Source organism: Panulirus ornatus, chromosome 8 (genome assembly GCF_036320965.1).
Source record: "Panulirus ornatus isolate Po-2019 chromosome 8, ASM3632096v1, whole genome shotgun sequence".
In the NCBI taxonomy this organism is placed as follows: domain Eukaryota; kingdom Metazoa; phylum Arthropoda; class Malacostraca; order Decapoda; family Palinuridae; genus Panulirus; species Panulirus ornatus.
In genome coordinates this window covers 21,108,368-21,121,418 of record NC_092231.1, presented here as the reverse complement: position 1 = coordinate 21,121,418, position 13,051 = coordinate 21,108,368, and the positions used below count along the sequence as shown (strand labels likewise).

General features: G+C 42.1%; 1 protein-coding gene across 1 annotated transcript in view; it reads right to left on the bottom strand.

Moving 5' to 3' along the window:
• Ddx1 (ATP-dependent RNA helicase Ddx1) overlaps positions 1-13,051 on the bottom strand; it is a 142,017-nt gene that overhangs the window by 57,010 nt on the left and 71,956 nt on the right. Inside the window, exon 10 of the mRNA XM_071664219.1 lies at positions 6,083-6,223. Within this exon, the coding sequence (XP_071520320.1) occupies positions 6,083-6,223 (141 nt within the window). The remainder of the gene's footprint in view (positions 1-6,082; positions 6,224-13,051) is intronic.

Sequence of the window (13,051 nt, the reverse complement as noted above, 5' to 3'; positions counted from 1 at the left end):
CGGCAAGGCAGCAGGTTTGGATGGTATTGCAGTGGAATTTATTAAAAAAGGGGGTGACTGTATTGTTGACTGGTTGGTAAGGTTATTTAATGTATGTATGACTCATGGTGAGGTGCCTGAGGATTGGCGGAATGCGTGCATAGTGCCATTGTACAAAGGCAAAGGGGATAAGAGTGAGTGCTCAAATTACAGAGGTATAAGTTTGTTGAGTATTCCTGGTAAATTATATGGGAGGGTATTGATTGAGAGGGTGAAGGCATGTACAGAGCATCAGATTGGGGAAGAGCAGTGTGGTTTCAGAAGTGGTAGAGGATGTGTGGATCAGGTGTTTGCTTTGAAGAATGTATGTGAGAAATACTTAGAAAAGCAAATGGATTTGTATGTAGCAGTTATGGATCTGGAGAAGGCATATGATAGAGTTGATAGAGATGCTCTGTGGAAGGTATTAAGAATATATGGTGTGGGAGGAAAGTTGTTAGAAGCAGTGAAAAGTTTTTATCGAGGATGTAAGGCATGTGTGCGTGTAGGAAGAGAGGAAAGTGATTGGTTCTCAGTGAATGTAGGTTTGCGGCAGGGGTGTGTGATGTCTCCATGGTTGTTTAATTTGTTTATGGATGGGGTTGTTAGGGAGGTAAATGCAAGAGTTTTGGAAAGAGAGGCAAGTATGAAGTCTGTTGGGGATGAGAGATCTTGGGAAGTGAGTCAGTTGTTGTTCGCTGATGATACAGCGCTGGTGGCTGATTCATGTGAGAAACTGCAGAAGCTGGTGACTGAGTTTGGAAAAGTGTGTGGAAGAAGAAAGTTAAGAGTAAATGTGAATAAGAGCAAGGTTATTAGGTACAGTAGGGGTGAGGGTCAAGTCAATTGGGAGGTGAGTTTGAATGGAGAAAAACTGGAGGAAGTGAAGTGTTTTAGATATCTGGGAGTGGATCTGGCAGCAGATGGAACCATGGAAGCGGAAGTGGATCATAGGGTGGGGGAGGGGGCGAAAATCCTGGGGGCCTTGAAGAATGTGTGGAAGTCGAGAACATTATCTCGGAAAGCAAAAATGGGTATGTTTGAAGGAATAGTGGTTCCAACAATGTTGTATGGTTGCGAGGCATGGGCTATGGATAGAGTTGTGCGCAGGAGGATGGATGTGCTGGAAATGAGATGTTTGAGGACAATGTGTGGTGTGAGGTGGTTTGATCGAGTGAGTAACGTAAGGGTAAGAGAGATGTGTGGAAATAAAAAGAGCGTGGTTGAGAGAGCAGAAGAGGGTGTTTTGAAGTGGTTTGGGCACATGGAGAGGATGAGTGAGGAAAGATTGACCAAGAGGATATATGTGTCGGAGGTGGAGGGAACAAGGAGAAGAGGGAGACCAAATTGGAGGTGGAAAGATGGAGTGAAAAAGATTTTGTGTGATTGGGGCCTGAACATGCAGGAGGGTGAAAGGAGGGCAAGGAATAGAGTGAATTGGAGCGATGTGGTATACCGGGGTCGACGTGCTGTCAGTGGATTGAAGCAGGGCATGTGAAGCGTCTGGGGTAAACCATGGAAAGCTGTGTAGGTATGTATATTTGCGTGTGTGGACGTATGTATATACATGTGTATGGGGGGGGTTGGGCCATTTCTTTCGTCTGTTTCCTTGCGCTACCTCGCAAACGCGGGAGACAGCGACAAATTATAAAAAAAAAAAAAAAAAAAAATATATATATATATATATATATATATATATATATATATATATATATATATATATATATATATATATATATATATATGTGTGTGTGTGTGTGTGTGATGTCTCCATGGTTGTTTAATTTGTTTATGGATGGGGTTGTTAGGGAGGTAAATGCAAGAGTTTTGGAAAGAGGGGCAAGTATGAAGTCTGTTGGGGATGAGAGAGCTTGGGAAGTGAGTCAGTTGTTGTTCGCTGATGACACAGCGCTGGTGGCTGATTCATGTGAGAAACTGCAGAAGCTGGTGACTGAGTTTGGTAAAGTGTGTGGAAGAAGAAAGTTAAGAGTAAATGTGAATAAGAGCAAGGTTATTAGGTACAGTAGGGTTGAGGGTCAAGTCAATTGGGAGGTGAGTTTGAATGGAGAAAAACTGGAGGAAGTGAAGTGTTTTAGATATCTGGGAGTGGATCTGGCAGCGGATGGAACCATGGAAGCGGAAGTGGATCATAGGGTGGGGGAGGGGGCGAAAATTCTGGGGGCCTTGAAGAATGTGTGGAAGTCGAGAACATTATCTCGGAAAGCAAAAATGGGTATGTTTGAAGGAATAGTGGTTCCAACAATGTTGTATGGTTGCGAGGCGTGGGCTATGGATAGAGTTGTGCGCAGGAGGATGGATGTGCTGGAAATGAGATGTTTGAGGACAATGTGTGGTGTGAGGTGGTTTGATCGAGTGAGTAACGTAAGGGTAAGAGAGATGTGTGGAAATAAAAAGAGCGTGGTTTAGAGAGCAGAAGAGGGTGTTTTGAAGTGGTTTGGGCACATGGAGAGGATGAGTGAGGAAAGATTGACCAAGAGGATATATGTGTCGGAGGTGGAGGGAACAAGGAGAAGTGGGAGACCAAATTGGAGGTGGAAAGATAGAGTGAAAAATATTTTGTGTGATCGGGGCCTGAACATGCAGGAGGGTGAAAGGAGGGCAAGGAATAGAGTGAATTGGAGCGATGTGGTATATCGGGGCTGACGTGCTGTCAGTGGATTGAATCAAGGCATGTGAAGCGTCTGGGGTAAACCATGGAAAGCTGTGTAGGCATGTATATTTGCGTGTGTGGACGTATGTATATACATGTGTATGGGGGTTGGGCCATTTCTTTCGTCTGTTTCCTCGCGCTACCTCGCAAACGCGGGAGACAGCGACAAAGTATAAAAAAAAAAAAAAAAAAAAAAAAAAAAATATATATATATATAGATACCTGGGAGTGGATTTGGCAGCAGATGGAACCATGGAAGCGGAAGTAAATCATAGGGTGGGGGAGGGGGCGAAAATTCTGGGAGCCTTGAAGAATGTTTGGACGTCGAGAACATTATCTCGGAAAGCAAAAATAAGTATGTTTGAAGGAATAGTGGTTCCAACAATGTTGTATGGTTGCGAGGCGTGAGCTATGGATAGAGTTGTGCGCAGGAGGGTGGATGTGCTCGAAATGAGATGTTTGAGGACAATATGTGGTGTGAGGTGGTTTGATCGAGTAAGTAATAACAGGGTAAGAGAGATGTGTGGTAATAAAAAGAGTGTGGTTGAGAGAGCAGAAGAGGGTGTTTTGAAATGGTTTGGTCACATGGAGAGAATGAGTGAGGAAAGATTGACCAAGAGGATGTATGTATCAGAGGTGGAGGGAACGAGGAGAAGTGGGAGACCAAATTGGAGGTGGAAAGATGGAGTGAATAAGATTTTGAGTGATCGGGGCCTGAACTTGCAGGAGGGTGAAAGGCGTGCAAGGAATGGACTGAACTGGAACGATGTGGTATACCGGGGTCGACGTGCTGTCAATGGATTGAACCAGGGCATGTGAAGCATCTGGGGTAAACCATGGAAAGTTCTGTGGGGCCTGGATGTGGAAAGGGAGCTGTGGTTTCAGTGCATTATTACATGACAGCTAGAGACTGAGTGTGAACGAATGGGGCCTTTGTTGTCTTTTCCTAGCACTACCTTGCACACATGAGGGGGGAGGGGGTTGCTATTCCATGTGTGGTGAGGTGGCGATGGGAATGAATAAAGGCAGACAGTATGAATTATGTACATGTGTATATATGTATATGTCTGTGTGTACATATATGTATACATTGAGATGTATAGGTATGTATATTTGTGTGTGTGGACGTGTATGTATATACATGTGTATATGGGTGGGTTGGGCCATTCTTTCGTCTGCTTCCTTGCGCTACCTCACTAACGCGGGAGACAGCGACAAAGCAAAGTAAGTAAATAAATAAATATGTATACACATGTGTATGTGGGTGGGTTGGGCCATTCTTTCGTCTTTTCCTTGCGCTACCTCACTAACACAAGAGACAGTGGCAGTATTATAATAACAATGATATATGTAGGAATATATATATATATATGCCCATACACATACATATCAACAGATACACACATACATATACATGCACATACACAGACATATACATATAGGCACTCATACATATTCATACTTCCTTGCCTTCAATCTGTTCCCAGCACAACCCTGCCCCACAGGAAACAGCACTGCTACACTCCGCTTTAGCGAGGTAGCACCAGGAAAACTGACCAAAAAAAAAAGCCATATTCGTTCACACTCAATCTCTAGCTGTCATGTGTAATGCAACGAAACCATTGCTTCGTATCCACATCCAGGCATCTCACACCTTTCCATGGTTTATCCCTGACATTTCACATGCCCTGGTTCAGTCCATTGACAGCACATTGACCCTAGTATACCACATCGTTCAAATTCACTCTATTCCTTGCACACCTCTCACCCTCCTGTATGTTCAGGCCCTGATCGCTCAAAATCTTTTTCACTCCATCCTTCCGCCTCCAATTTGGTCTTCCGTTTCTCCTTGTTCCCTTCAGCTCTGACACATATATCCTCTTTGTTAATGTTTCCTCACTCATTCTCTCCATATGTCCAAATAATTTCAACATACCCTCTTCTGCTCTGTCAACTGCACTCTTTTTATTACCATACACCTCTCTTACCCCTTCATTACTTACTCGACCAAACCCCCTCACACTACACATTGTCCACAAACATTTCATTTCTAACACATCCCTTCTTACAACCCAATCTTTAGCTCATGCTTCACAACCATATAATATTGTTGGAACTATTATTCCTTCAAACATCCCCATTTTTGCTCTACGAGATAACATTCTCTCTTCCTACACATTCTTCATCACTCCCAGAACTTTCATCCCCTAACCCACTCTATGACTCACTTCTGCTTCCACTGTTCCATTCTTTCCTAAGTCCTCTCCCAGACATCTAAAACACTTCACTTCCTCCAATTTTTCTCCATTCAAACTTACATCCCAACTAACTTGTCCCTAATCCCTGCTGTTTTTCTTAAACATTTCCTTACATAGTCCTGGTGCATCTTACACACCAGGAAATACATTAACACCTACAACCTCAATCTGGTCACAGGCTGATACCCATGTCTCAAGTTCTCAACGCAGAGAATTACAAATGTACAATGACAAATGTATTGAATCATCACAATTACCCAAGTAAGTCACCCTGTTCATTATTGCCAAACTGAATGAATACAGCAATCTATCAAGCCTTAAAATTAACAATGCCAATTTTGTGTCGTGTCCTAATTATATTTACATTATTAAAGTCCATTATTAAAGGCACATGGAGAGAATGAGTGAGGAAAGATTGACCAAGAGGATATATGTGCCGGAGGTGGAGGGAACGAGGAGAAGTGGGAGACCAAATTGGAGGTGGAAAGATGGAGTGAAAAAGATTTTGAGTGGTCAGGGCCTGAACATGCAGGAGGGTGAAAGGAGGGCAAGGAATAGAGTGAATTGGATCTATGTGGTATACCGGGGTTGACATGCTGTCAGTGGATTGAATCAGGGCATGTGAAGCATCTGGGGTAAACCATGAAAAGTTGTGTGGGGCCTGGTTGTGGAAATTGAGCTGTGGTTTCAGGCATTATTGCATGACAGCTAGAGACTGAGTGTGAACAAATGGGGCCTTTGTTGTCTTTTCCTAGCGCTACCTCGCACACATGAGGGGGGAGGGGGATGGTATTCCATGTGTGGCGAGGTGGCGATGGGAATGAATAAAGACAGTGTGAATTGTGTGCATGGGTATATATGTATGTGTCTGTGAGAGTACATATGTGTGTACAGTGAGATGTATAGGTATGTATATTTTGCGTGTGTGGACGTGTATGTATATACATGTGTATGGGGGTGGGTTGGGCCATTTCTTTCGTCTGTTTCCTTGCGCTACCTCGCAAACCCAGGAGACAGCGACAAAGCAAAATAAATAAAAAAAATAAATAAATAAATATTAAAGTCCTGGAAAATTCTCATCAAAATTGACAATCTATATCATGGGATACATGGGAGTTACATTCAATACACGTACCAGTCTGATTTAAGTAACGTTCTAGGTTGTCACAGTCCAACTTAGTGCGGCAAAATATGACTGCTTGATCCATTTTGTGTGTGTCAATTGCTTTCACACAGAATTCCCCTTTCAGCAGCTTCACAGCCTCACTTAATGTCTCTGCAAAAGACAAATATCAGTACAGTATATTATAAACAGCTATCCTTAGGGACAGGAGTAAATACACCACAAAAGTATCTCCTGTGTCATATGAGGTGACAAACTGGAGGAAGAAGTTGGGGGCAAGAAACCTTACCCTCCTTTATTTTCACTTTTCAAAATCAGGTACAGAAAAAAATAAAGAGCCAGGTAAGGATTCATCCTAAAAGGCTCAAGCTATGATGTTAGAATAAGCTTGGTTGTAAATAGAATGAAAAGATGAAAGAGACATGCTATGTTTGATGACAGAAACCTGAGCAATTGGCAAAAAGACATTATTTTATTAAGTTAACCCTAAACCTCACCTTGATACCAAAAGTCTTTAAGTTCCACTTCATGATAATTCTATGTTACTCCCTAGCCTGCTTACATACTTTAATATGAATGTGGTCCTCAGCAACAACAATACTATTAAGAATACCTTAATCAAAAACTTGCCATAAAATTCTGCAAGCTGTGTTACAGAATACATTGTAAAATCTGTAATATGTTTTACACTGGGCAGACTGGTACGGATCTCAATGATAGACTTAAGCAACAAAAATATAGTTTAAGAACAGGACAAGAATCAAATACTTTGTTTATTCTTGTTAAAAATTATGACCATTGCACTGACTGGAGTGACATTAATTCAGTTATTATCTGTAACTCCTTGCATGGAATAGAGTGAATTGGAATGATGTGGTATACCAGGGTCGACATGCTGTCAATTGACTGAACCAGAGCATGTGAAATGTTCAGGGTAAACCATGGACAGGTCTGTTATGCCTGGATGTGGATAGGGAGCTGTGGTTTCAGTACAATACACATGACAGCTAGAAATGAGTGTGAGTGGATGTGGCCTTTCTTCATCTGTTTCCTGGCTCTACCTTGCTGATGCAGGGGGTGGCGAGGCTGTTTCTTGTGGGGATGGGGTGGGGCCAGGAATGGGTGAAGGCGAGTAAGAATGAATATGAATATGCATGTACATGTGTATATATTTATATGTATGTATGTGTATGTCTATTCATACCTATTATACTTGATCGCTATTTTCCACATCAGCAAGGTAGCACCAGGAAACAGACAAAGAATGACTCATCCACTCATTATTATTATCATGCTTTATCGCTGTCTCCCTTGTTAGTAAGGTAGCGCAAGGAAACAGACGAAAGAATGGCCCAACCCAAAAACATACACATGCATATACATACACGTCCACACACGAACATATACGTACCTATACATTTCAATGTATACATATATATATAAATACACAGACATATACATATATACATACGTACATAATTCATACTTGCTGCTTTTATTCATTCCCGTCACCACCCCCCCACACATGAAATGACAACCTCCTCCCTCCGAATGCATGTGAGGTAGCGCCAGTAAAAGACAACAAAGGGCACATTCGTTCACACTCAATCTCTAGCTGTCATGTATAATGCAACGAGAAACCACAGCTCCCTTTCCGCATCTAGGCCCAATAGAGCTTTCCATGGTTTACTCTAGATGCTTCACATGCCCTGGTTCAATCCGCTGACAGCATGTCGACCCCAGTATACCATATTGTTCCAATTCACTCAATTCCTTGCAAGCCTTTCACCATCCTGCCCTGATTGCTCAAAATCTTTTTCACTCCATCCTTCCACCTCCAATTTGGTCTCCCACTTCTCCTCGTTCCCTCCACCTCTGAAACATATATCCTCTATGTCAATCTTTCCTCAATTATTCTCTCCATGTGACCAAACCATTTCAATACACCCTCTTCTGCTCTCTCAACAGCACTCTTTTTACTACCACACATCTCTCTTACCCTTCCATTACTTACTAGATCAAACCACCTCACACCACATTTTGTCCTCAAACATCTCATTTCCAACACATCCAGCCTCCTCTGCACAACTCTATCCATTGCCCACGCCTCGAAACCATATAACATTGTTGGAACCACTATTCCTTCAAACATACCCATTTTTGCTTTCCAAAATAATGTTCTCACCTTCCACACATTTTTAAACACTCCCAGAACTTTCACTCCCTCCCCCACCCTGTGACTCACTTCCACTTCCATGGTTCCATTCACTGCCAAATCCACTCCCAGGTATCTAAAATACTTCACTTCCTCCAGTTTTTCTCCATTCAAACTTACCTTCCAATTGACTTCTCCCTCAACCATACTATACCTAATATCCTTGCTCTTATGCACATTTACTCTCAGCTTTCTTCTTTCACACACTTTACAAAACTCAGTACCAGCTTCCGCAGTTTCTCAACCGAATCAGCCACCAGCGCTGTATCATCAGCGAACAACAACTGACCCACTTCCCAAGCCCTCTTATCTGCAACACACTGCATACTTGCCCCTCTCTCCAAAACTCTTGCATTCACCTCCCTAACAACCCCATCCATAAACAAATTAAACAACCATGGAGACATCAAGCACCCCTGCCACAAACCTACATTCACTGAGAACCAATCACTTTCCTCTCTTCCTACTTGTACACAAGCCTTACATCCTCGATAGAAACTTTTCACTGCTTCTAGCAACTTGCCTCCCACACCATATATTCTTAATACCTTCCACAGAGCATCTCTATCAACTTTATCATATGCCTTCTTAAGATCCATAAAAGCTACATAAAAATCCATTTGCTTTTCTAAGTATTTCTCACATACATTCTTCAAAGCTAACACCTGATCCACATATCCTATACCACTTCTGAAATCATAATACTCTTCCCCAATCTGATGCTCTGTACATACCTTCACCTCAATCAATACCCTCCCATATAATTTCCCAGGAATACTCAACAAACTTATACCTCTGTAATTTGAACACTCACCTTTATCCTCTTTGTTTTTATACAGTGGAACTATGCATGCATTCCACCAATCCTCAGGCACTTCACCATAAGCCATACATACACTGAATATCCTTACCAATCAGTCAACAACACAGTCACCCCCTTTTTTAATAAATTCCACTGCAATACCATCCAAACCCGCCGATTTGCTGGCTTTCATCTTCCACAAAGCTTTCACTACCTCTTCTCTGTTTACCAAACCATTCTCTCTGACCCTCTCACTTCGCACACCACCTTGACCAAAACACCCTATATCTGCCACTCTATCATCTTACACATTCAACAAACCTTCAAAATGCTCACTCTATCTCCTTCTCATCACCACTACTTGTTATTACCTCCCAATTAGCCCCCTTCACCGATGTTTCCATTGTCCTCTTGTCTTACGCACTTTATTTACCTCCTTCCAAAACATCTTTTTACTTTCCCTAAAACTTAATGATACTCTCACCCCAACTCTCATTTGCCCTCTTTTTCACCTCTTGCACCTTTCTCTTGACCTCTTGCCTCTTTCTTTTATACATCTCCCACTCATTTGCACTATTTCCCCGCAAAAATCATCCAAATGCCCCTCTCTTCTCTTTCACTAATAATCTTACTTCTTCATCCCACCACTCACTACTCTTTCTAATCTGCCCACCTCCCACACTTCTCATGCCACAAGCATCTTTTGCGCAAGCCATCACTGCTTCCCTAAATACATCCCATTCCTCCCCCACTCCCCTTACGCCCTTTGCTCTCATCTTTTTCCGTTCTGCACTCAGTCTCTCCTCGTACTTCCTCACACAAGTCTCCTTCCCAAGCTCACTTACTCTCACCACTCTCTTCACCCCAACATTCTTTCTTCTTTTCTGAAAACCTCTACAAATCTTTACCTTTGCCTTCATAAGATAATGATCTGACATCCCTCCAGTTGCACCTCTCAGCACATTAACATCCAAAAGTCTCTCTTTCACATGCTTATCAATTAACACATAATCCAATAACACTCTCTGGCCATCTCTCCTACTTACATAAGTATACCTATATATATCTCTTTTTAAACCAGGTATTCCCAATCACCAGTCCTTTTTCAGCACACAAATCTACAAGCTCTTCACCATTTCCATTTACAACACTGAACACCTCATGTACACCAATTATTCCCTAAACTGCCACATGACTCACCTTTGCATTCAAAGCACCCATCACTATAACCCAGTCTCATGCATCAAAACTGCTAACACACTCACTCTGCTGTTCCCAAAACACTTACCTCTCATGATCTTTCTTCTCATGCCCAGGTGAATAGGCACCAATAATCACCCATATCAATCTAGAGTTTACTTTCTTACACTCTATCACATACTCCCACAACTCCTGTTTCAGGAGTAGTGCTACTCCTTCCTTTGCTCTTGTCCTCTCACTAACCCCTGATTTTACTCCTTAAACATTCCCAAACCACTCTTCTCCTTTACCTCATGAGCTTCATTTCACTCAGAGCCAAAACATCTAGGTTCCTTTCCTCAAACATACTACCTATCTCTCCTTTTTTCTCATCTTGGTTACATCAACACACATTTAGACACCCCAATCTGAGCCTTCAAGGAAGATGAGCACTCCCCGTGTGACTCCTTCTGTTTCCCCTTTTAGAAAGCTAAAATACAAAGGAGGGGAGGGTTACTAGCCTCCCACTCCTGTCCCCTTTATTCGCCTTCTACAACACGCGGCGAATGTGTGGGAAATATTCTTTTTTCTCTTTCCCAGAGATATGGGAGATATATATAAAAGCCCATACACGTACATATACATATCAACATACACACATATACACACATAGACATGTTGAAAAGGATCACAATTTTGCAAATGATCAATATTCCTATGAGTCCACAGGGAAATGAAACACGGTAAGTTCCCAAGTGCACTTTCGTGCAATAATCACATCATCAGGGGAGATACAAGAAAGAAATATAAGTCAGTTGACATACAACAAAGAGACATAGCTAGGACCCCATTTGGTAAACACTTGTTTACACAGACATATACATATATACACATGTACATGTTCATACCTGCTTGCCTTCAATCCATTCCCAGCGCCACCCCGCTCCAGAGGCCACAGCCTTGCTACCCTCCGCTTCAGCGAGGTAGTGCCAGGAAAACTGACAAAAAAGACAACATTCGTTCACATTCAGTCTCTAACTGTCATGGGTAATGCACCCAACCACTGCTTCTTATCCACATCCAGGCCTCACACACCTTTCCAAGGTTTACCCCCGAGGATTTTAACATGCCCTGGTTCAGTTCACTGACAGCACATTGACCCTGGTATACCACATCATTCTGATTCACTCTATTTCTTGCACACCTCTTATCCTCCTGAATGTTCAGGACCCGATCGCTTAAAATCATTTTCACTCCATTCTTCCACCTCCAATTTGGTCTTCCGCTTCTCCTTGTTCCCTCCACACACATATATCTTCTTTGTCAATCTTTCATCACTCATTCTCTCCACATGTCCAAACCATTTCAACACACTCTCTTATGCTCTCTCAACTACACTCTTTTTATTACCACACACCTCTTACCCTTTCATTACTTGATCAAACCACCTCACACCACATATTGTCCTCAAACATTTCATTTCCAACACATCCACCCTCCTCCGTACAACCTTATCTATAGCCCATGCCTCGCAACCATTCAATATTGTTGGAACTACTGTTCCTTCAAACATACCCATTATTGCTCTCCGAGATAACATTATCTCTTTCCACACATTCTTCATCACACGCAGAACCTTCGACCCCTCCCCAACCCTGTGATTCGCTTCCATTTCCATGGTTCCATTCACTGTTAAGTCCACTCCTAGATATCTAAAGCACTTCACTTCCTCCAACTTTCCTCATTCAAACTTACATCTTAACTATCTTGACCCTCAACCCTGCTGAACCTAATAACCTTGCTTTTATTCACATTTACTCTCAACTTTCTCCTTTCACGTACTTTTCCAAACTGTCACCAACTTCTGCAGTTTCTCACTTGAATCAGCCACCAGTGCTGTATCACTGGCAAACAACTGACTCACTTCCCAGGCTCTCTCAGACTGCATACTCGCTCCTCTCCCCAAAACTCTTTCATTTACCTTCCTAAACACCCCATCCATAAACAAATTAAATAACCATGGGGACATCACATAACCCTACCGCAGACCGACCTTCACTGGAAACAAATCACTCTCTTCTCTTCCTATTCATACACATGCCTTCCACCCTTGATAAAATTTCTCACTGCTTCTAGCAACTTATCTCCCACACCATATACTCTAAGATATTCCACAAAGCATCTCTATCAACCCTATCACATGCCTTCTCCAGATCCATAAATGCTACGTACAAATCCATCTGTTTTTCTAAGAATTTCTCACATACATTCTTCAAAGCAAACACCTGATCTAAACATCCTCTACCACTTCTGAAACCACAATGCTCCTCCCTAATTTGATGTTCTGTACATGCCTTCACCTTCTCAATCAGTACCCTCCCATACAATTTTCCAAGAATACTTAATAAACCTATGCCTCTGTAGTTTGAATACTCACCTTTATCCCCTTAGCCATTGTACAATGGTACTATACATGCTTTCCACCAATCCTGAGGCATTTCACCATGATCCATACATACACTAAGTATCCTTACCAACCAATCAACAACACAATCATCCCCTTTCTAAATAAATTCAACTGCAATTCCTGCCATTTCTAGCATAGGCAAGGTAACGTCAAGTACAAATGACAGAAGTCTGTTCCTTCTTTTTTAAAGTAATACAAGATGAGGATTTTCAGCCATCTAATCCTTTCCCTCTTAGTCACCTTCTACTACACTCATGGAATACGTGGGTAGTATTCTGTCTCCCTAATTCCCAGGGATAATATATATCTGTATGTGTG